Source organism: Myxocyprinus asiaticus, chromosome 23 (assembly GCF_019703515.2).
Source record: "Myxocyprinus asiaticus isolate MX2 ecotype Aquarium Trade chromosome 23, UBuf_Myxa_2, whole genome shotgun sequence".
Taxonomy (NCBI): domain Eukaryota; kingdom Metazoa; phylum Chordata; class Actinopteri; order Cypriniformes; family Catostomidae; genus Myxocyprinus; species Myxocyprinus asiaticus.
Window position 1 is genome coordinate 45,641,147 of NC_059366.1, and position 25,690 is coordinate 45,666,836.

Below are 25,690 nucleotides of genomic sequence, written 5' to 3' on the forward strand. Positions count from 1 at the left end.
ATGTCCAAGACAATGTATAAAGGCCCCCCATGAAGACCAAGGCCACATCCACACTAATCCGTTTTTGTATGAAAACTCTTGTTTTCTGTTTTCATGTCCAAAGTATGCGGTCATGGAGAGCGCTTTCGAAACACTCAGTTTTCATGTGGATGAGAGGCTTGGATGTTGCCTAAAGCCGCGGCTGTCAGAACACCTGTGAGTCACTGTTCTGCTCACATTACACAACTAGGTTTCATGTCATCTGTTGTGTTCTCGGTACCAGTAGTAGCCTACCGAGCACCGACTCAATCCGATACCCGTACGCTGTCTGACTGATACACGACTGCTTTCAAATGCTCACGTATGAATTTTAAATATTTGGGTGAAATAACTTAATGCACAATTAATCGAATTAAAATAGTATTAAAATCCATATAATATTCTAGTGTGATTATTAAACCGCTAAAGGCTGCAATCTTAGTCTATATGAGTTGCATGCATTAAAGCAGAGACTATTTAGCAGAGATGGGCCACATCTATTTAAATGAATGAGAGAAATTGGAACGCTCAACCAAGAAGATCTAAGCACCCTAAATGGTCAGGGCTGCATTAAGGTGCTCCAGGGCACCTTACCATTTCGCTGGGCCCTTGCCAGTCGTCAAAGCAGGGTGGGGAGTGTGGAATGTTATCACTCGATTACCACGCGCTAAACGGACAGGTTTAGCATTGCGCACCCTCTCTGTGTTTACATCAGCGTCTCCCGCTGAACGCGTTTACATACGTGCCCTCCCGAGAATGTTGATGGGGGAGAATACCTACGCGCTTCACAGTGGATTAGTGCTCTGCTTTGTCATCTCTCAAACAATGCAAATGATTCTCAATGTCTGTTGAGTTTCCGGTGTACGAACGGTCTGCTTCAAACATTCATTTTAATCAAAGTCTTTCTAGCAAGTCAGTCCACTGTCGGCCATCTTTGGAACACTCTCGGGAGTCTATTTCCAGTCATGACAGTGCAGCTCCTGTCTACTTTAATGGGTGCACACTGACATCTCAAAAACGGTTGGTCAAGATTATGATCAAAGAACATATTTTAAATCAGCAATAAAATATGATAATATTGAAATCATAAATTGTGGTTCTTTACCTCATATTACACTAAAACACAGTTTTCACCAAATTTCACAGTGGGAGACACTGTGGCTTGAAGGCCTCTCCAGGTCTCCATCTAACCATTAGATGACCAGGTGGAGGATCGGTGATGATCTGGGGGTGCTTCAGCAAGGCTGGAATCGGGCAGGTTCATCTTTGTGAAGGACGCATGAATCAAGCCACATACAAGGTTATCCTGGAAGAAAACTTGCTTCTTTATGTTTTGACAGTGTTCCCCAACTCTGAGGATTGGGTTTTCCAGCAGGACAATGCTCCATGCCACACAGCCAGGTCAATCAAGGTGTGTATGGAGGACCACCGGATCAAGACACTGTCATGGCCAGCCCAATCTCCAGACCTGAACCCCATTGAAAACCTCTGGAATGTGATCAAGATGAAGATAAATGGCCACAAGCCATCAAACAAAGCCGAGCCGCTTGAATGTTTGCACCAGGAGTGGCATAAAGTCACCCAACAGCAATGTGAAAGACTGGTAGAGAGCATGCCAAGACACATGAAAGCTGTGATTGAAAATCAGGGTTATTCCAGCAAATATTGATTTCTGAACTGTTTCTAAGTTAAAACATTAGTATTGTGTTGTTTAAAAATGACTATGAACTTGTCTTCTTTGCATTATTCGAGGTTTGTACACACGGCATCTTTTGTGTTATTTTGACCAGTTGTCATTTTCTGCAAATAAATGCTCTAAATGACAATATTTATATTTGGAATTTGGGAGAAATGTTGTCAGTACTTTATAGAATATAACGTAAATGTTCATTTTACTCAAACACATTTAAATTTGGATGAAAGTAAATCAAATAAATCATACATAAAATATTAATCAAAACATCAACCGTTAGATGTCATTGTTTACCTGACCAACTGGATGTATAGGCCTATACATTTCATAATCGTTATTGTCTTAAAAACAGTATAAGTCAATATAGTCCCTCTTTTGTTATAAGCTAGCTATGTATGTTAACTAGGCCTAAATCTGTGGGCCCTTGAAGGGCATGGCGGGAAAGGGACGCCACTCGAAAGTCTGTTCCAAACAAAAGTAAGAAAGCATTTTATTTTTCACAAAGAGCCCTTTTACAAGACTATTAGTGAAGGGTACATTCATACTGTACGTTCATGCTCCCTTTAGAGTGCCCACATCAAGAGATATGTCCTTTGAAGGGAGTAGGGCATAGGGGTAATCACTTTCAGTTGTAATTTGCCCTGTATAAGCCTCCCTATGGTAGTTCCTAAAAGGTAAAAACGATCCATAAACAAAATATAAATCTTTTAGGTGCATGTTCGTGTTAATCTGTAGTCATCATAAATAGCTTGATATAAATAACAGAAGTCTGGTTTGCCCTAATTCAAATTATTACACGTATGTGTGTGTTTTAACTAGAATTTTAACCCTAGAGATTCACTAGAAATATGTTATCGTTTATATATTCATATTGTTAGAGCTGCGCGCGTCTTCATCCTCCAGACACACACACACACACACAGAGAAAGAGAGAGAGAGAACTGAGCTTACATGCACGCGTGTTTGTGTGCGCTTGTGTGTGTGTGTGTGTGTGCGCTTGTGTGTGTGTGTGCGCGCGCGCTCAGAGGAATGCGCGTCTCTCTTGCGGTGTGATCAGTCTCGCACTCAGCGCGTGTGGAGAAGAGCGGCTCCGTTCGTTTCCTCGCGGATGATTGAGGGATGAGATTGCTTCACGGGGAACAGACAGTTCGGGAGGAGACACGATAGTGAGAGAACCAAACCGAACCGAACCGTTCGTGTGAGCGCAAGGCGCGCGGGACGCCGGAGCGATGGATGAGCGCGCGCGAGGAATCTCAGGTGCGTTTATTACATGCACACCTGCGATACACACAACTGAAGCGAACGGTCATTTATACACACGTGAATATGCGATCCACGGAGGTAAATCCGTCTTATTGCGTGCTGAGAGTTGCGCCGTGAGTGTTTTTATATTAAGACAACACTATCTGGTGGTAATAATACCGTGGTACTTTGATTTATGCCATTTAATGATTACTTTATTCTTGTATCATTGTGTTTACTTGGTTCTCCAAGGTATTTCAAAGCATACCATGGTATTACCACAGTACATGTCCAAAACATTGTCAGTCACATTTTTTATTGAGAGGTTTTTCATGATTGTATTATGTTAGGACAAGTCTAACAAAAATTAATGCACCATTGTACATTAATATGGTATCTGGTGGTAATACGATTGTATTTTTACTATGGTATTTAATCATTACAATATCCATCCAGAATACATGTTGGTCCCATTATTTAAAATAATTATAGTGAATGACAATGATAAGGTGATGGCTCACATGGGAGTTTATAAAGTAACTTTAAATACAGGACATCTAGTTTAGGGTATTTTCATATACAGCAAATAATCTTTGAACTCATTGCATGTTTGAGAAACTAAAAATTGGTTTCTTCATATAAATTAGGCTTTTTATGCATTAGGGATACACATTTATGCATGCATGTACAGTATTTGGTGCCGTTATATCATGCATCTGATATTGAGCATTGCCGTTTCAAGTGCACATTTAAGCTATTCTTAGAGGCTTATTTTTTGCATAATTCCCTTTATTAATGTCTCTGGAATTCATCAGCGTGTAATTGAATCCTGGATTGTTGTGGCGCTTTGTCTTGGGCTGCTATTTAAAGTCTAACAGGCAAACAGGAATGAGCCGACACTATTCCACCATCAATCCCTCACCGGGCGTCTACGCTCCTGAGCCCAACCAATGGTTTACTCACAACCATTCATCACTCAGGTGGAGGCAATAAGCACTACATCAATTCTCATTTGCAGGTGCATTCTGTTTAGCCCCAACTCATTGTTTAAATCCAACCAGATTAGATGGGCTGAGATGTGAGGTAACCTGTGAAGTTTAACGGATAGTGGCAGGCTATATGGACAACTCATCAATAATCTTCTTAAGGGACCCCAACAATCCTATAATGGACTGTAACCTGCTGTTCAAATCTTACTTTGAACTGTTTGTTTAAGAATGCTTGATTTGTTTGGAGCTTTTTGCCAGAGGCAAACTGATTCACCTTTAATTAAAAGAAAGAGGGGCTGTTTATTTTTGGAATCCCCCCGGCTTGACTTGGGAAAGCAGGCATCTTCCGGAATTTTAGCGAAGCAGGTTTTCAATTAAGTGCAAATGTCTTTGCCAGGGCACCAGAGAGTTTGAGCGGGTCTCTTCGCTGTGACAGTAATGCAGCTGTAATCATATGGTTCCTTCTGTTTAAACCCTATTGTGTGGGTAGTAACTGAAAAGATGTATGGCTGTGCCACATATGAGTTACTCGCAGATAAAGGTATTGGAGTTGATCTATCTCCAGGGGAACTGTTAAAAATAAGACGCTTGTCCCTATGGAGACATCTGTGATTAAATGCTTAATGCACACAGCTGTGGTGCAACTCAAGAAAGTTGTAATAATGCTACAGAATGCTTCAGATGTCCAAGGGTGGCTCAATTCGCTCCCTAGATTAGTAGGATGTACTAGTGGTTCACCAATTAATGGCCAATACCAATATAGTGGCTGATGTAATGCTGAAATATGAACAGTCTGAAACAGAGTATGATTACACTGGATTTCCACCAGGATTTCCCAGCACTTTTTCTTGATTGCGACCCAAAATGACTGAATTAGCGGAGTCTTTTCTCAAAAACTGCAGTGCCATTTGTGGTGGTTTTTTTTTTTTTTGTGTTGTTTTGCAGTGAACACTCACAAATAATCATATTTGTGTAATTTCAGTCAATTAAATCTTGTAGTGGTAACGACTGAATAAGCAGCTACAGTAGCAAGCAAAAAAATGATAAATGCACACAAAAATACCATACTTTCTAGAGGTGAAACCCATGATCTGGCTAATTTGAGTTTAATTGAAGACCCTTAATTATTTTTATATGAAAATATTCATTCGATAATTCGGCCTGCCGCAATTATTACATCATTTGACCTAATCATGTTTATTTGAGATTACCGCAGTTATTGAGCACTTTAAATTCTAATGATCCCTTGAGCGTCTCTGCTCGAAAATACGGGACAGTAGGCGGCCCGTCATTACGTCTAATATGGCACATTTGGCAACACCATGTGGAAATGATGGAATAGCATCTGTGCAGTTGGATTAGGGCTGGGCGATACATCGAATACCTACGATATAATCGCGATGATTTTGTTGACTATATAAAATTCAACAATGTCGTGAATATCGCGATTATTTTAATGAGTCTTTTATTTGGCCAATACATTTCATAGAGCGATCAGTAGACTAATTTCATGATCCTTCAGGGCTGTATAATTTATCAAAATAACATAAAAATGGAGATATGTTCATATGTGATTATTTAACTGCCAAAGGCTGCGATTAAAGACAGATAAACATGGTTTGTGTGCCGTTCAGAATGAACCGGCGATGCACTGATCTGTCAGTGGCTGTTTAGATGAAATGATGGTTCCTCTGATTTAAAAACAACAACAACAAAAAAAAAAAACATGTATTTTATACTATTTCAGAGCAAAAACATAATTATCGAGATATATATCGAATATCGTCAATTTGCTGAAAAATATCAAGATATAATTTCTGAAGCCATATCGCCCAGCCCTAAGTTGGATATGTCGAGCATTTGTTTTGCTGCTGTCAAACATGGAGAAAAGCAATGAGATTACCTCAAATTCACGGTTTATGCAGAAGAATTGTGGAAATTTTGCAAAATTGCAAGCTACCGCAAATAATGCATAACGTGGTTGAACTTGCATTGATTCTTTCAAAAACAAAGTCCTGGAGGGACTGATTACAAATGGAATGTACACAAAAATAAAATGCAGTGAACATTGATAGAAGACTTACATAGCCTAATAATTACTCTAATATGAGTCGAATGAGAGACAGCCCAAGACTTTGGCAAAAACAAACATGGCTGCTTTTCAAAGTCATGCCTCATAAACACAGACAGCTGCTGAATTTGACTAAATTAGACCATTGAGAAAATAAAAGCTGTTCTTTGAGTTAAAAATGTGCTTAAATGTTCATACTGGGGGTTGTGCTGCACTGGTTATATCGGGCCATCAGTTGTGTTATAGATAAAAATCTGGCGAGATTGTTACATGAACTTGGATTATTGAACACAAAGCCAAGATTCTAGTCTGCACGCCAAGCGATAGACTGAATGTTCAAGCCATGGGTTCGAACTCGCAACTCCAGGGGTGGTAGTCAGCGTCTTTACTAAAAGGTATGTTTTTTTTTTTTTTTTATATTCTCCCCTTTTTCTCCCAAATTTAGAATGCCCAATTCCCAATGCACTCTAAGTCCTCGTGGTGGCATAGTGACTTGCCTCAATCCGGGTTGCGGAGGATGAATCTCAGTTGCCTCCGCGTCTGAGACCGTCAACCCGCACATCTTAACATCTTAACATGTGGCTTGAGCACGTTACCGCGGGGACATTCACGCAATTCTTCGCGGCATCCACGCACAACTTACCACACGCCCCACCGTGAGCGAACCACATTGTAGCGACCACGATGAGTTTACACCATGTGACTCTACCCTCCCTAGCAACCGGGCCAATTTGGTTGCTTAGGAGACCTGGCTGGAGTCACTCAGCACGCCCTGGATTCGAACTCGCAACTCCAGGGGTGATAGTCAGCGTCTTTACTCGCTGAGCTACCCAGGCCCCAGAAGTAATTATTTTTATACTTCACTGAGTGTTATAAGTGTTGCACAGTTTTAGAGAAAACCAAATGCTATTTCTACTGTTTGTTTACTCTGTATCATTATGGAGAGATAGAAAGAGTGCCAGAATCAGGCTGTGTTGGAAAAACAAACATTTCATTTGATAGATTAAAGGTTTAGTGATTACACCCGTTAGATGCCTAATTACACAATGCAATTCATTATGACACCATGACATCAGACTTGGAGTTTTGTGTCTTTTAGTCCAATACTGTTGGCTTTGAGGTCATCTGTGTGCTAGTGCAGTGCTGAAAGTTCCTGAAAATGTACTTGTAACAGATATATGCATGCTAAATTTACAGCCTTTCTTTTCTGGGAAAACAGACCAAAAATATTTGACATCATCTTGCACTCATGGGCGTACCCATGAATCTTTGTCCATTAAAAAATGCTCTCTAGTGAATCTCATTCCTTAATTCCTCCTGCCTCCGACTAGTAATAAAAAGTAAAAGTAAGCAGCAAATCATGGTTCATGGTTAAGATGTAAACTAAAGGCTATTAGCTGCTACAAAGAGAAAACTGTACTTTTAAAAGAACATGCAACAATAAGTTGAAAGCGGCAACAATATGTATTTTTCTGTAAGACATGATTAGTAGAGCAAAATTCAAATAGATTTTAAAGTATCAAACCAAACAAAGAAGAAGGGCATTTAGTCTAATAAGATCAGATAATAATCCTTGTTCATGTTTTCAACTCTTTTTGAATCATTTGTTTCATTTAGCCATAATCGCCCATAATTTTCACTTCCATCTCGTCAGAGACGACCCAAGAGTGATATTAATATTTGATGAGGTTGTGTTAGATGAATTAAAAGAGGAAAATTGCTAGCAGAGGGAATGGCACATTTTTAAGCATGTAAATGTATTCGGCTCTTTTTGGGAGAGTAAAGCGTGCCATCTTTTGCCTCAGGAGGTCCAGAAGCGATCGTGGTAATGCACGACTCTAATGTGTGCCAGATTCAATCTACAGGCCCTAATGTCTGCTGATAATTAATATTCTCCTGCTGGAGTTACGACGTACAGTTGTGGTAGAGCGAGACTGTTGTTTGTTTGGATGGTTTTGGTGAGTCTGAAGCCCAGATGTCTCCAGTTTTGGCAGAAATCTTGCCAACCTTTTGTATTATTTCCACTATTTTAGCAGGTATTTGCCTAAAAATCTGTGGTTTTACTATTTAATTTATTGGGTGAATCTCACAACGAAATGTCCAGGTCTTATTTAACCCCATGATCAAAAGAAACTAAACCTTTTTGAAGGCAATTTGGCCAAATTCCAATTTTTTTTTTTTTTTACATTTTACCTGTTAAAATCACTTAAAAAGGAGGATTTTAGGCTTAAATGAAGTATAGCTTCAACAGAATGGGAACAGAAATGGGCGTTTCCCAATCAGTGGGCGTTTTCAAACTATTATGGGCATTTTTCAACTATCCATTGAAAGCAGAGAATCTCTATGTAGTGGGCAAATCGAGTAAAGTGGTTGAAAAACAGGCCAACCGGTTTGAAAACGCCAACTGAATAGGAAACGCCCATTTTTGTTTTGCAGAGACACCAGTCTTGCATGAACGTTTAAACTGTTAAAAGCTTTAAATGCAACAAAAAAATCTGCTTCTTGGTAAATGTTCCTTAAGATAGGCTTAATTTTCTTCATGCAAGATATATACAGTAAACATATATATTTTCTTTTTTTTTTTTTGTGCCGATCCCTGGACATGTTCTTAATGGGTTTTGTAAGATTCACCTCATTTAGCTTATGATTTAGTGTTGGACAGATAAACTACAGTATCCTAAATGAATAATACATCAAAATGTTCAAGTAGTACAAAAATAAAATGTTCTTGTACCTGGCAGACTACAGAGCCTTCTAGAAGGATTCTTCGGAGACTGGCACAGAGTGTGGTAATATGCCATGACTAGAGGAGTCATTTGTCATGGGCGTATGAGTCGATGGCTGCAGGCGATGTGTAGCTCATGTGACGCCCACAGGCCAGACATGTCAAGACTCTCAGCTGACTTTTGTTCTTCATATGGAACGCTCTGTTATATGGTGAATGCTGAAGTGGGCAAAACACAGATTAGCCTCTGAGGGATCCTCTGTGCTTTTCAACATTTTCCCCTCTGATCTAGTGCTTAAAGTAGGCCTTGTATGTGCCCAATTCACAGATTTAAGGACCCTTTTGAAGTCCAAAAGAAGCTAAGCACACAGTTTTGGTCACAGATGGCATTGCATTTTGTTTACCTTGCAGTTTTTGCAAACATCAAATACTGCAACATCTTGCAACAGCAACTTTCAATTGTCTGAACACTTGTTAATCATGCTAAAAATACTCCACACCAGTTGGTAATTTTCTAGTTTTGCTTTTGGTTTTCCCATTGTACCAAGTTGCTTATTATACAGAAGTAAGCAAAAATATCCTTAGAATCAGATATTGAAATGTATTGACGCATTTTGTTCTGGTCCTATTTTACTCCAAAACATATGATAAATAAAGTATATTTTGCATAGAGATGGGCATTGAGTCATTTTAAAGTCAAGTACTCTATCACAAAAAAAAAAAAAAAGTAATCAGATTCTTGAAATTTAGAATTTATGTTCAACCCTTGAACATAAAAATTGAAAGCACTATGCATAAACCACTCATAGATAAAACAACAATAAAGAAACGTTCCAAGTCTTCTAATGTGATATAATCACTTTAAAAAATGGCAGGGGGTAAACTATCGATTTAACATCATGCATCCACAGCGCCTACCAATGCATGAGTTGGAACAGCAATATTTAGGTCAGAGAAGCAGTTCTATTGTTTCCCATAGCAGGCAAAGGCACAAAGGAAAATCAAATTGCAATATTCAAATAGTGTTTTGACTAGTCGAATATTTAAAGCTCAACGAGTACTTGATTTATCGATTACTCATGCACATCCCTCACGTATTTGATTTGATTACTCAAAACCATTCTCGCAATCTCTGTCAGGAACTTTCATGAAACTGAACGTTGCTGGCACTTGCATGTGCTTAGGAGAATTGACCCACATTTACATGCCTTATTTTTCCTCTCCAGCCCACATATTAACTTAGTCATACATGTCTTTAAAGGTTTGGCCTAGATTTGGCTCATTTGGCACCTGTTGAGAGCACTCGTGAACTCTTTCTGTTAAATTGGCTCAGTTGTAGATTGATGTGATCAGTCAGAGCAGATTCCTGATTAGCCCTTTAGGGAACAAGGGAAGATTAGCTACAGCACTACGCTTTGACTCAGTCCAGCTCACAATCTTCCCAAACTGAACGACATCATTGTCTTCAAAAGCCTTAAGACATAACCAAGCATAAGTCTCCTGGGATCTCATTTATTAGTCAAGGAGACATTAGCATTTCTGAGCGGCATCTACAGTTATCTGGCCTCCTTCGTGCTGCGAGGTGCGAGCCAGCTGCCAATCTGTTGTCCGTTCAGTCTCTCGCTTTATATATAAAACATAACTCGCTGTAAGTTACAGTAAGGGCCAAAACTAGGCTAATGCTCATTTGCATATTTGAGCCTATCTGTATTATTCATGTGTGCGGCAAGATTTTTCTTGACCATTTTTACCTTTGCTTCATGATCTCACTCTTGTTCTTGTTCAGAACTGGTTTAGGGTGCTATGAAATCCATTAATTGTTTTTCAAAACTCTGTATTTTCTGTTTTATTATTTCTGAATTCCGTGTATTGAGGTTTAATAAATGTTATCATCTAACCAGATGAATTAATAAAATTGTAATCAAATGAAAACAATTACTGCAATTATTTTAACACACCATTGCATTATTTTCATCAAATGAAGTGCTTCTATACAGATCCTCACAGCACAATCCAAAACACAGCAGTGGAGATATTTATTTTGTAAACGGAGATATTAATGCATTTAATGAAAACTGTTACTTAGAATAACAGCACTCTTGCTTGTGAGATATTGCTTAAATATGTCATTATTATTCATTATTATTATTTAGATTTAGTGGTTGACCAAAAAGGTGTTTTTAATGGCTGATGCTGATTTTCAGAGAGCAGGCAGATAGGCCAATACAATGCAGATATATCACACAATATATATAGTAATTAACATATACAGTTGAAGTAAGAAGTTTACATACGCCTAAGCCAAATACATTTAAACTCAGTTTTTCCACAATTCCTGACATTTAATCGTAGAAAATATTCCCTGTCTTAGGTCAGTTAGGATCAGTACATTATTTTAAGAATGTGAAATGTCAGAATAATAGTAGAGAGAATTATTTATTTCAGCTTTTATTTCTTTCATCACATTCCCAGTGGGTCAGAAGTTTACATACACTTTGTTAGTATTTGGTAGCATTGTCTTTAAATTGTTTAACTTGGGTCAGATGTTTTGGGTATCCTTCCACAAGCTTCTCACAATAAGTTTCTGGAATTTTGGCCCATTCCTCCAGACAGAACTGGTGTAACTGAGTCAGGTTTGTAGGCCTCCTTGTTCACACACGCTTTTTCAGTTCTGCCCCCATATTTTCTATTGGATTGAGATCAGGGCTTTGTGATGGCCACTCCAATACCTTGACTTTGTTGTCCTTAAGCCATTTTACCACAACTTTGGAGGTATGCTTGGGGTCATTGTCCATTTGGAAGACCCATTTGTGACCGAGCTTTAACTTCCTGACTGATGTCTTGAGATGTTGCTTCAATATATCCACATAATTTTCCTTCCTCATGATGCCATCTATTTTGTGAAGTGCACCAGTCCCTCCTGCAGCAAAGCACCCCCACAACATGATGCTGCCACCCCCATGCTTCACGGTTGGGATGGTGTTCTTCGGCTTGCAAGCCTCACCCTTTTTCCTCCAAACATAATGATGGTCATTATGGCCAAAGAGTAAAAAAAAAAAAAAAAAAAAATATCATCAGACCAGAGGATATTACTCCAGAAAATAAGATCTTTGTCCCCATGTGCAAACTGTAGTCTGGGTTTTTATGGCAGTTTTGGAGCAGTGGCTTCTTCCTTGCTGAGCAGCCTTTCAGGTTATGTCGATATAGGACTCATTTTGCTGTGGATATAGATACTTGTCTACCTGTTTCTTCCAGCATCTTCACAAGGTCCTTTGCTGTTGTTCTGGGATTGATTTGCACTTTTCACACCAAACTATGTTCATCTCTAGGAGACAGAAAGCATCTCCTTCCTGAGCGGTATGATGGCTGTGTGGTCCCATGGTGTTTATACTTGCGTACTATTGTTTGTACAGATGAACGTGGTACCTTCAGGTGTTTGAAAATTGCCCCCAAGGATGAACCAGACTTGTGGAGGTCCACAATTTGTAGTTAGTGAGTTTGAAGGTAGGTCTTAAAATTCATCCACAGGTACACCTCCAATTCAGTACACCTCCTATCAGAAGCTAATTGGCTAATTGTCTAAAGGCTTGACATCATTTTCTGGAATTTTCCAAGCTGCTTAAAGGCACAGTTAACTTAGGATGTAAACTTCTGACCCACTAGAATTGTGATATAGTCAATTAAAAGTGAAACAATCTGTCTGTAAACAATTGCTGGAAAAATTACTCGTGTCATGCACAAAGTTGATGTTCTGAACGACTTGCCAAAACTATAGTTTGCTAATATTTAATGTGTGGAGTGGGTAAAAAATTAGTTTTAATGACTTCAGCCTAAGTGTATGTAAACTTCTGACTTCAACTGTTCTTAAAATTGCTAAAAATATAATAAACTCATATTTAGCAATATATTTACTCAAAATTTCACACAAGACTATTTTTTTTTAAATGGTAGATGGCCAGTTCTTCTGATTTTTGTTTAGTCATCCAATTATAGTAACATATTTGCACATAAATAAATATTTAATATATTAGGAAGAAGGAAATAACAGTGCACAGAGTAGTCCAGCAACCATGGATGGCATGTCCACATTAGCAATCGCATTTTCTCATAAAAGACAGAATCAAACCAATTGTACATACAGTACACAGTGAATATAACATTTGCTTATAGCACACGTGAAGCGCCTTTACTTTGAAGTTGCTCTCACATGCTTGTGTGGATCCAGCAAGTCGCAAACAGTTTACACGGCCCTGATCGCCTGCTCGGATTGTCTCTGACTAACCATCATGTAACATTCGTAAATCAGAGGAGACTGATAAACGCTTCAGAGGAAGATAGTACACGATAGGAAGAAAATGCTAGATTTTTGTCTTGCCGCCCTGGCAGCCTTAAGAAACATATCGGCCAGACAGGAACATTTATCGGGGGAAAAAATTCAGAATTTCAGCTGATTTATTTCACTCGACTAGTTAAATTACTAAACTTTTATTTTGGCGGAAAACAGAGTGAAGTTAGTTCAGTTTGAATGATTTTGATGACAGCTTCACACTTCTATAAAAGCAATTCGCTATATGACCTAATGTGCTTAAGTAACCGCTAAAGGCTGAGATTTAGTCAAATACAGTAAATATGCAGTCTGCACGAGCTGCATGCTTCAAAGTAAATGAGCGCTCTAGTTTGTCATCTACACGCACACAGAGCGCGTGTGATGCTTATGATTTTAATGTATGAGCAGCCGGCTTCACACATTCACTTTGGAGCGTGGAGCACATGCAGACTGTATATTCATTTAAATAAAACTAGTAATCATATATGACATATCACACCTTTTAATTTGATTGTGCATTCATACATTCATTGTATCATAAGTATGTCGAATTCCGTGACATTCCGCATTTTATAGACTGGATTCTACAATTCCAATTAGTTCAGTTAATAAAAGAAATACCTGAACCGAATGATTTTCATGCTATTAAATTTCATTATTTGTTCTTGCATGTTTGCATTCTTCTGCCGTTGCATATGGGAAAACTATTCTAAAATACTGACAGTGTTTCTTGTGCATAGTGCCATGGCAAAAGAAATTCATTTTTTGCTGAGTTGCAAGCTCTCAGTCCAAATGAAATGAAACGAGAGAGAAAGGCTGAGTGTCGTGAAATAGTATAGACAATAAAAAGACAACACAACTTTATATTGTGTTTGTCACGACTGGTGTAGTTTGATTTGCCATCAAAGTGCCATCTAGCCTCTTTTGTTTTTGACTCTTTAGACTCTATCTCAACAGTTAGTTGTAATGCGAAAAGACTTTTCTTAAGGGGAAACTTAAGGGTGAATTGTGTTATGCACAGTGCAATTGCTGAGCAATGTTGCAATACACAATGTGTGGTCAGAGGGGTGTGTATACCGACTATTTTACAACAGTTTTATCGTTTTGAAGAGTTTTTAACTCAAGTGGTAGAGAATGTGAAGCTGTTTTCACACTGATTTCAGACTTCTCATTCCTTTCTGAAAAATCGCATCTTTCGGTTTGCATCCATCAAGTTGTACATACAAAAGAAAGTAATAAAACGAGATGAAGTACCTGTCATTTTTAAGTACTACCTAGAAAAATGCATTGATTACGTTCCCTCATGCAACCTCCCCCAATTCAAATAGCATCAAAAGATTGCACGAGTCATGTCGATGGGACTGGCTCATTAATGCTAAATGTATTCCGATGAGAGTTCCAGGACGTGTACCTCGGAATGACAGGCTTTGTGCTTTCTTCTGTTCAATTTACTGTCATTTGGGAATAATTGGACAGTAGTGCGTTTGGAGTGCAGTTTGAGAGGTGGTGTTGAAGGGAGTTGTTGAAAATGAGGCTCTTGACACCTAATTTAAAATATTTTTTCATCACAAATTCAGAGGCACATGCATTATGGGGTGAATTTACCTTTCCACTTGATGAGCGCGAAGGACATTTATACATGGCATTTGTTTGCTTCAGATGAGAGAGAAAGCCGCCTTTACCGCATGCTGTTCCACTTTATTCCGCTCTACAAGCATTGCATTGGTTGTGCCGCATGTAGTTGTTTTGCTGCACAATTAGACAATGAATATGTGTTTAATGGCTTTGTTTCTCAAATACCTGCAAGAAGCAGGAGCTTGCAGGAGCCAAAATACTGCAGTGTTTAGTATTGCATAGTGTGAAATGAAATTACCCAGAGATGAAAGCTGTCTCATAGAAACTACACTTATTTGATTTTGCAGCTTACTTTATTATGCCAGTCATCTTCTATTCTGTATGGCTGGAGTTATTTATTTGTTTATTTTGTTTTCTATACTTTTATAAAAGTGTTTTGTTTTTCGAGGAAATAGAATGAAAAGACAGAAGTGGTTGTTGTTTTTTTCTTCAGAGAAAATCAGCTCGAGTCAGTGATGGTGGATGTGCTCCACTTGAGTGAAAACTTTTTAAGGTGCTCCAGTACAAACTACTAAGTGTTTGCTGAACAACAGCATAAAGGTCAAATTTTTATTAGCAAGATTTGCTAAAGCAAGCATCATTATTGCTATTGCTCATGCTTTGGGTCAGGAATTTTAAACAAATTCCTAACATTATGTACTTTTAAAAATACATTTCCCAGATTTTTGCATGGCGGACAATGAGGAAAATCCCTGATTTAGGGCTGCCCATTGAGCAGAGAAACTAAATTAGAATTTTTACCTTAAATGTTTAATAAATTCAAATAATATTCAAATTTTCAAGTCAGCTGATTTTTAAAATTGATGTTGTTTCCTTAGTCCACAAAAGGGCACAATAAATACATAAACCATTCAACACCGTTATATTATTGCATAGAACATTCCTATCCTGGCTGTTAAAAAAAGAGCATTTCATTTTCAACTAATGTGCATAAAATAAATAAATAAAAAGTTTCAGTCGGTCCATATTCACAAATGTAAGTCAAAAGTAAAATGAGTGGGGGAAACGCTTCAATAGGCAGTCCACATGGTGTTACACTTGCACTAATGCCACAGTATACTACCCCAGACCCAAGCTATAATAACAGCGAAATACCACATTGTTTTTTTATTCAGTACAGTTGTATGTAGGGTAACAGTATTCACAGATAGCAGTGGTATTCGGCCGAACTCAGTGGTGAAGCGGCTCAGACTATGAGCACAGGTCAGGGGCTGTTCAAACAAACGGAACACAACAGACTGGAACCGAACTTGAGAGTCTCGAGACACACATTTCCAAGTTGAACTCCTTTCCTGACTAAACTCATTGCTTGTCGGGGGCCTGGGTAGCTCAGCGAGTATTGACGTTGTCTACCACCACTGGAGTCCTGAGTTCGAATCCAGGGTGTGCTGAGTGACTCCAGCCAGGTCTCCTAAGCAACCAAATTGGCCCGGTTGCTAGGGAGGGTAGAGTAACATGGGGTAACCTCCTCGTGGTCGCGATTAGTGGTTCTCGCTCTCAATGGGGCGTGTGGTAAGTTGTGCGTGCATCGCGGAGAATAGCATGAGCCTCCTCATGCTGTAAGTCTCCGCGGTGTCATGCACAACGTGTCACGTGATAAGATGCGTGGATTGACGTTCTCAGAAGCGGAGGCAACTGAGACTTGTTCTCCACCACCCGGATTGAGGTGAGCAACCGCGCCACCATGAGGACCTACTAAGTAGTGGGAATTGGGCATTCCAAATTGGGGATAAAAGGGGATAAAATAAAAATAAAAAATAAAAACTCATTAATCTGAGAAACACTTATAAGAGAGCAAGACGCAACGGCCAAAGACCTCCACCAACTGTAAGGGGCTGTTCACATCGAATGCTTTTGCAAATATCCATTTGTTTTTCTGTGTAAATGCGCGCTAGACGAACGTCTTTATTTCACTTTGTTTTTGTTTATTCAGCGTGTCGGGCAGGAGCGCTGTTTTTTTAGATGATGTGTCTAATTAAAAAGACCTTTAAAAAGACACCTGCTTTCTGTTAAACGGTATTTGTTGCGCTGTGTCTTGCCTTTTTAGTGCAAGAATGCGATGGATCTGAAGTCTTCGTCAGTTCTTGGCACACATCCAAAATTCGAATGCCTTTCAAATTTCGCTTTTTTATTTGACAGTCCTACCCTGACTTTCAAAAAATAGCTCGTACTGAACTTAATTCAATCATGGAGAGTGGTTCCACATGTTTGAAATGAGTTTTCTTTGCTTAAAACTACGATGTAAACCCAACAAAATTTACATGCCAAAACAACTCAAATGAAACTCAAAATGTGTTGGTTCTCCCCCTTTATATTCATCTTGCACAGAGACACATTAACTTGCATTAAATGAGGGACGTGAACCATATCTAGAGACCAGAATATTTTAGAGACTGACTTGGGCCTATCAGCAATTATCTAGCAACCACCAACAATGCCCTAGCAACCAAATAGCCTAACTAAATATCCATCTATCCTTTTTTGCCAGTTGAAAGTTTCTAGACTTTTCTGTGCTCCTGAGTGCATAGGTTGATTAGGTTTGTGTCATGTTTGTGAAATATGCCCTCGTTCTGCCTCTGTCCCCCAGAGTGGAATATATTAAGGTTTAATTTAGGATCTTATTTTAATTTAAATGTGTTTCATTGAAATGAGACTCCACTTGTCCTCTGAGATTTTAAGATAATGAGGGCAGACATTTGTCTGGCACTTTGACAAGGTGATGTGAAAAGGACGATCTGTGGTCTGATTGCACTCACGAATATATGAAATGATATCAGCTGGTTAAAGGGCTCACACCTTTTACAAACTTTGCCCTTATGAAACAACTGACAGACCCGTTACAAATATCACAGGATGGTGATCTCAAAAAGCACAGGTTTTGATCTAGCCCAGGGGTCAGCAACTTACGGCATGCGTGGCAACATTGGCAAGTGGAGGGATGATCACTGGCATACAAGCAACAGCAAGAGTGGAGTAGACTATTTTGTTTATATGAAGTCCCTTGCACCTGCATGCCAATCTGCATCTTGATGTAATCTTTTCTCATGATCATGCAGTGTGTTTTTACGAGCTAAATGGGAGGCTAAACACTATTAAAGTGTGACGAGACTGCGGTATAGTCAAGAGACGAGCGCAGCACGTGCAAGCCAGTCGTGCATCACGAGCATATGACATAATGTGACATTTATGACAAAATAAGAAATGAGAAAACATCTGCTATATAAAGAGTAAAATAAAAATCAAAGCTCAGCATAGCATAAAACATGCTCTTTTTTTTACAGATAGGATAAAGATGCATTATAGAGGATGTTGGCTCGAAGTGCATGGATGCATGCGTGCAGTAAAATGCACTTTCCTGGTGATCTAAATCTTAAATAAGCATGTCACGAAATAGTTTAACACTAGGGCAGGGCGATACATCGAATACCCGCGATATACACTGGCGGCCAAAAGTTTGGAATAATGTACAGATTTTGTTCTTATGGAAAGAAATTGGTACTTTTATTCACCAAAGTGGCATTCAACTGATCACAATGTATAGTCAGGACATTAATAATGTGAAAAATTACTATTACAATTTGAAAAAAACGTTCAGAACTTCTTAAACTACTTCAAAGAGTTCTCATGAACAAATCCTCCATGTGCAGCAATGACAGCTTTGCAGATCCTTGTTATTCTAGCTGTCAGTTTGTCCAGATACTCAGGTGACATTTCACCCCACACTTCCTGTAGCACTTGCCATAGATGTGTCTGTCTTGTCGGGCACTTCTCACGCACCTTACAGTCTAGCTGATCCCACAAAAGCTCAATGGGGTTAAGATCCATAACACTCTTTTCCAGTTATCTGTTGTCCAATGTCTGTGTTTCTTTGCCCACTCCAACCTTTTCTTTTTGTTTTTCTGTTTCAAAAGTGGCTTTTTCTTTGCAATTCTTCCCATAAGGCCTGCACCCCTGAGTCTTCTCTTTACTGTTGTACATGAAACTGGTGTTGAGCGGGTAGAATTCAATGAAGCTGTCAGCTGAGGACATGTGAGGTGTCTATTTCTCAAACTAGAGACTCTGATGTACTTATCCTCTTGTTTAGTTGTACATCTGGTCTTCCACATCTCTTTCTGTCCTTGTTAGAGCCAGTTGTTCTTTGTCTTTGAAGACTGTAGTGTACACATTTGTATGAAATCTTCAAGCATTGTATATCCTTCATTCCTCAAAACAATGATTGACTGATGAGTTTCTAGAGAAAGCTGTTTCTTTTTTGCCATTTTTGACCTAATATTGACCTTAAGACATGCCAGTCTATTGTATACTGTGGCAACTCAAAAACAAACACAAAGACAATGTTAAGCTTCATTTAATGAACCAAATATCTTTCAGCTGTGTTTGATATAACGGCAAGTGATTTTCTAGTACCAAATGATCAATTTAGCATGATTACTCAAGGATAAGGTGTTGGAGTGATGGCTGCTGTCTAGATTTGATCAAAAATGACTTTTTCAAATAGTGATGGTGCTGTTTTTTACATCAGTAATGTCCTGACTATACTTTGTGATCAGTTGAATGCCACTTTGGTGAATTAAAGTACTAATTTCCTTCCGAAACAGCAAAATATGTACATTATTCCAAACTTTTGGCTGTCAGTGTAATCGCGATGATTTTGTTGACGGTAAAAAATTCAACAATATCACGATGATTTTAATAAGTCTTTTATTTGGCCATTCAGTTTCATAGAGCGATCAGTGACTAATTTCATGGTCCTTCAGGGCTGTATAATTAATCAGAATTACATCAAATGATCATATGTGATTATTTAACTGCCAAAGGCTGCGATTAAAGACAGATAAACATGGTTTGTGTGCCGTTCAGAATGAACCGGCGAGGCACTGATCTGTCAGTGGCTGTTTAGATGAAATGATGGTTCCTCTGTTTAAAAAAAAATAGTCTAAAATATATATATATATATTTTAGACTATTTCAGAGCAAAAACATAATTATCGAGATATATATCGAATATTGTCAATTTGCTGAAAAATATTGAGATATAAATTCTGTAGCCATATCACCCAGCCCTATTTAACGCAATGTGAAAAGATATTGTTTATGTTCCAAACCTGTTTGGAATTTTTTGCACATCACATACCTTGTTGTTCCAAACCTGTGTGACTTTCTTTCTTCCGTGGACCCCAAAAGGGAATTTTAGGCTGAATTTTAGCGACTGAAAGCCTCAGTCACCATTCACTTTCATTATATGAAAGAAAAAAAAAAAGATGCTGTGAAACTGAATGGTGAAAGAGACTAACATACAGCCTAACATCTTTTGGAACGACATGAGGGTGAGTAAATGATGACAGAATGCTTATTTTTGTATGAACTATCCCTTTAGGTGTCTAACATTGTTTCAGAATAAACAACATTTCTCGTAGGTAAATCGTCCTCGTCCACCAGATTAAGCTATTAGTTTAACAGCTTCAGATAAATGCGGAGAAATGACTCATTTAATGTCTGATTACAAAATAATAGAGAGCCATAAACAATGTCCGACTCTCAGCACCAGATGCTAATACGTTCGCTTTCGTGAGATAACAAGCTCTATCTTAAAGGATAGGCGTGATGCGTGTGCAGACTTGGGTAATTTTTTATGAAAACACACAAAACATTGAAACAGTCTTATTCGTTATTAAAAAGCTCTTCATTCCAGCAGTGCTGCTGCTTTTAACTCGAGCACGCTTTGAGCAGATAACGCAGCCTCATTTACTCAAACCCTTCCATGTTCTCTCAGACGATCATGCGGCATGTTTCTTGCAGCATTTGCAATGACGTCAGCACCGTCTTCCGTGTACTTGCTGGATCACAAATGTTAATCATCAATTTGAGACGTTTTATTGGAGAATAGTTGTGAGAATGCACTAACAGAATAGAAGCTGCTGGTAGATGGTACAGATATAATCGACCGGACTAGGAACAAGTGGTCCTGTGTAAATTGAGGTCTCTGTTGCATGATGATTAAAAGGTGTTTGATGGCTTAAACACATCTCAGTTGGATCTTTGAAAATACACGGAGCAATCACGAGTCATCGGTTGTATTGATCGTGTTTCGCTCTATCAGGAGGAACTCTAGTGAATTCTGTATCCGTTTTGCAGAGAACAGCAGTGTGGGATAGAATTCTAAATTCACTGAAGCTGGTAACCAAACTTTTTGTGCACAGCACACTAGTAATCTAATTTCAGGATTGGTTAGTTGACCCACTATTGCACACATTATGAAATCATTGTTTATTTATTTTTTTATTGATTTCATTTTCTTGCATCAGATGCACCTTGGTCATTACTTAAAATAAAAAAATAGAAAAATTATTAATGTAATTATTTTAGGTATTATGTTTATGAGGCAATGTTGTGCGACAATGGAAAAAAAAAGAAATAAAGATATTTTTATTAATTTAAATATTTGAAATGAAAATGCACAATAATGAAAATGTTACGGCAATGAACAATGCTGTTAAACCGTTTTATTACATTAAATATTAATGTTATAGAATAAGTTAATTAGTTAGTTTAATAATGTACACTGTAAACCCAAATGTTGTCATTACTAGTAAAATCAAGTCTTAATTAAACATTACTTGAAATGTCAGGTTTTGGTCTCATAACTCAATATGTAAGTTCCTTGAACGTATTGGAGTCGACCGATATGGTTTTTCAGGGCCGATACCGATTATTAGTAATCAAAGAGACCGATAACCGATATTTGGGGCCGATATACATTTGCAGTAAATTGACAGTTTTAATGTACTCTAAAACAAACTCCAGCACAAAATGTCCTTTTAAAAGCCTATGAACATGCGTTTAATGAAATACTGCAAAACACAACATATCAACATTATTGTTTTTCAAAAATAAAGTGAAGGGAGCTCCTAGCAGCATTTCGTTTGAACTGAAACTTTAAATAGATAAAAATGATGAACTAAACGGATAACAGAATGTGAACGTACAGAGGTGAAAGATTTAACGCTAGCAAAAGTTGACGTTACGTTTACTAAACCTCCTAACGTTGGTTAGCTAGCTACTACTATCAATGCCATCATCCGCTATAACTGATGTAAAAACACCAACTCATACGGGTGAGTACTCTGTTAAATCAGTCCTTATCTCTGCCGCGCATCTATATTGCTGCTCACTGTATTTCTCCATTGCGGTATACTGTCGTTGAAATAACCGCGTCTGCAGCTCTACTATGCGGCGCCTCATGTCGTGGGCCGGGGGAGAGAGGCAATGCGTGCGGAGTGCGAAAGACATTAATGAAGCGTGTTCGGTGTTAGAGAAAAATATTCAAAGATATAGCGCTGAAAGATCAGTGCTATCTACAACCCGGAGCGCTTGTTGTGTACAGAGCTCCGTTGCTTTGTCGTGCTGCTAAGCTAAAGTGTAGAAGCTGTGACATGACAACTGTTGTCATGATGTGTCGCGGTCTGGATGGAATCCATGTCCGCTAATTTGTGATCGCTGGCGTAGAGTATTGTGATGTTTCTTGCAACTTCAGTATATGCATTCTTTTTTTTTTCTTTTTTCTCCCCAATTTGGAATGCCCAATTCCCAATGCGCTCTAAGTCCTCGTGGTGGCGTAGTGACTCGCCTCAATCCAGGTGACGGAGGACGAATCTGTTGCCTTCGCGTCTGAGACCATCAATCCGCGCATCTTATCATGTGGCTTGTTGAGCGCGTTACCGTGTGGAGGCTTCACACTATTCTCCGCGGCATCCACGCACAACTCACCACACGCCCCACCGAGAGCGAGAACCACATTATAGCGACCACGAGGAGGTTACCCCATGTGACTCTACCCACCCTAGCAACCGAGCCAATTTGGTTGCTTAGGAGACCTGGCTGGAGTCACTCAGCACACCCTGGATTCAAACTCGCGACTCCAGGGGTGGCAGTCAGCATCAATACTCACTGAGCTACCCAGGCCCTCCCAGTATATGCATTCTTACCTACATTTGAAAACAGCTCGTCCTCTCAGTGAAGCGTCTTACTTTCGCTGCTTTCCTCTTTCCCACCTCTCCCCCACGAATACGGAGCACAGTGTTGATTGGCCATTTACTCGTGACATATAAACAGTCTCATAATACTGTGGGTGGGACATTGAGCCAGACTCAAAGCAGTAACCTTTCAGAGAGAGGCGGTAGCATCAGAGCCAACAGAGCGCATTTGAAAATTTATCGGCTATCAGATCAGACAAAATAACGATTCCGATAATTAGAAAAAGATCAGATTGTCGATCAGGCCGATAATCGGTCGACCCCTATTAGAAATCCATATGTTTAAGATTTTAAGTGTAAATAACAAACTTTTGAGTACAAAATTGTGGCTATCGGGAATACCCACAATGCCTTGCGCTTGAATTATTATGTTTTCTTGGTCAAAGTCTACTTGCATCTAGTTACCTAGTTAAGTTCATTCTTTATGAATACCCAAGTTAAGTGAACTTGCACAAGTTTTGGAGACACCATTACATTACATTATTGGCAACAAACACATTTAAGCAATTCCTTATAACATAGAAATAATAAAGTTCTCCAGAGAAAAAACGTGCTTTGCCTGAAAAATATATTTTCATTATTAACTATTTTATTGCCATATTATTTGTGTTATGTGCATCTCAGAGGCAATCATAAACATTTTTTAAATGCAATAAAAATAATAATAATTTGTCCTAACCAGCTGTGACTGCGAAGAGCATCGGAGCATTTTTTTCCCCAATCACGCTATTTATATGGCACGGTGGTGGGTAATCCCGCCCACAGTAAAATCTGCTCCATCTACAGTAACTATATTAAATATGAGATGTGTATTGATTGGCTGTGGTCTTGTTGCATCACACATGCTGCGTTCACGTCCTGTCAGAATTACTGTAATTACGAGATGACAATTTGGAGGTTCTACTCGGAGCCGTTCACATCCTTGGACTGATAAATTATTTGTTTCTATGGCAACGCCAAAACGTATCATTAGGTGACATTGTTGTTAACGACTGCAACATATTTATTCACTATAGTAATTAATTAACTCACCTCTATGTCCGTGCAAAATGTTTACGAACAAAGAAAGCACTCTAGGTAACCGTAGCTACAATATAATGGTATATGAAACATAAAATTGTTTAACTTTAACTGTTGAGATTGCTGCCACATTGGTACTTGCATGACGTCGGAGCTTTCATACAATTATATCTAACATAATTACAAGTTCTACAAAGACGTGGACGGTTTCCACAAGTCGGAATCTCGTTATTGCGATAAATATGACGTTATGGAAACGCACCAATAGTGTTCTTTGTCCAGTTTCATATTTTGCAAACCTTCGAAGCTGAAATGTTGCATCTCTAGAATCTTATCCCTCTAGTTTCACATCACATTCTGCTTTGAGTTTAATCTTTCCACTCCAAATGAAGTTGATATGCAAGTGCTTACTCATGGAAATGTAGTGGTTTAATGTGATGGATGTCAGTGTGAGTGTTCGTATTGTGAAGAGGCCTCAGCTGTAAGCAGACGTTTCGGTGTACACATGGACACCTGTGTTCATTACATTACAAGAGTCTGAGGCAGTTTGTCAAAGAGAAAGTGGATGCAGCTGTTAAACTGCCTGTCTTCTTTTAGTGAGCTCTTACTGTGATTTTCGGTCCAATTCTCTGCAGCAAGGCTCTCGTCAACGCACTTGAGAAATGCTTTTGAAGTAAGTGTTTGTCTCGGATTGAGTGGCACGGTGTCTCTTTCTAGATAATTCTTATTCAGGTGGTGTAGCGCTCTATTTTATGGTGTACCCATTGTTGGTCACGGCAGTTCTTTTATTTTTTTTCCTTCACATTGTTTTCTTGTTTAAGCCACTTTTGATTCCTCAAGATGTTTTAAAGAGTTTCTACTAAAGCAAAGACATATGACGTCTCCCAGCAAAGGTAGCAAAGTACGTTTATAAGACTCCTTTATCTCTTTGTAGATCTGCAGTCTAGAGGTCCGATAATGGATTTTGCCGATACCGATACCGATACCTAAAGTGGTGGAAAGGGCCAATAACCGATTTACCAAATTAAGCTTTTTATAGCCTACATTCACTAGATTAAAACTACTGGCAATTATCGGCATAGATTTTTGCCTTTAACTGATAGTTCTAAAAATCAACTATCGGCACCGATTAATCGGTAAAACCGATATATCAGACTACCTCTACTACAGTCATTTATTAGTTGCCTTTTCGTTTCTTATTATTGAGAGAAACTTTAAATTGATGTTTACTCACTGTCATAACATGCTTGACAGACGTCATCACAATAAACTTTCAATTGCTTGAATGTTCTCAAATTATTCTTTTGTGTGTTAGACAGAAAAAATAACAGCATATGGGTTTGGAACAACATTAAGATGGGTAAATAATGACAATTCTAATTTTTGGAACATTTACTAGGGTTGGAATTTTAAGGAATTTGACGACTCTGGTTCCTTAACAATTCTTAGTAGTTTTGTGGAAGAAAAAATTGGAAATAAAAAATGGGTTCCCACGTGTCTTGGAAAACCTGGAATTTTGCATTGCAGTTTTCCAGTCATGGAAAATGATAATAATAATACCTCAATGTCCTGGAAAAAATGTTGTATAATAAAACTGTAGTGACCATGTCGCTAACAGGGTTTTTGTTACATGTATAAAAACATGGTAACGATCAGGATTTGGGATGTGTCAAAAAATTGGTAACGTTTTGTCGCTGCCAGCAGCTTAACATTTGTTAAACAGCATCAACGGTTGACTGTCATGAACGAAGCCCTGTCTCGTACATTCTCTGCTCATCTGTTGTCATCCCTGCTTTGCTCTGAGGAAATGTTTGAAGTATTAATATAGTGCAAAATATTTTTTTTTTCATTCCAACAGTGCTGTTGTATTAACTACAAAAATATTTTAGTAAAGACGCTGACTACCAAGCCTGGAGTCGCAAGTTCGAATCCAGGGC

At 38.6% G+C, this 25,690-nt stretch overlaps 1 protein-coding gene across 1 annotated transcript in view; it reads left to right on the plus strand.

Moving 5' to 3' along the window:
- Window positions 1–2,768: 2,768 nt before the first annotated feature.
- Window positions 2,769–25,690, plus strand: part of LOC127414386 (heparan sulfate glucosamine 3-O-sulfotransferase 1-like) — a 68,689-nt gene continuing 45,767 nt past the window's right edge. Inside the window, exon 1 of the mRNA XM_051652389.1 lies at window positions 2,769–2,968. Within this exon, the coding sequence (XP_051508349.1) occupies window positions 2,945–2,968 (24 nt within the window). The 5' untranslated portion in view covers window positions 2,769–2,944. The remainder of the gene's footprint in view (window positions 2,969–25,690) is intronic.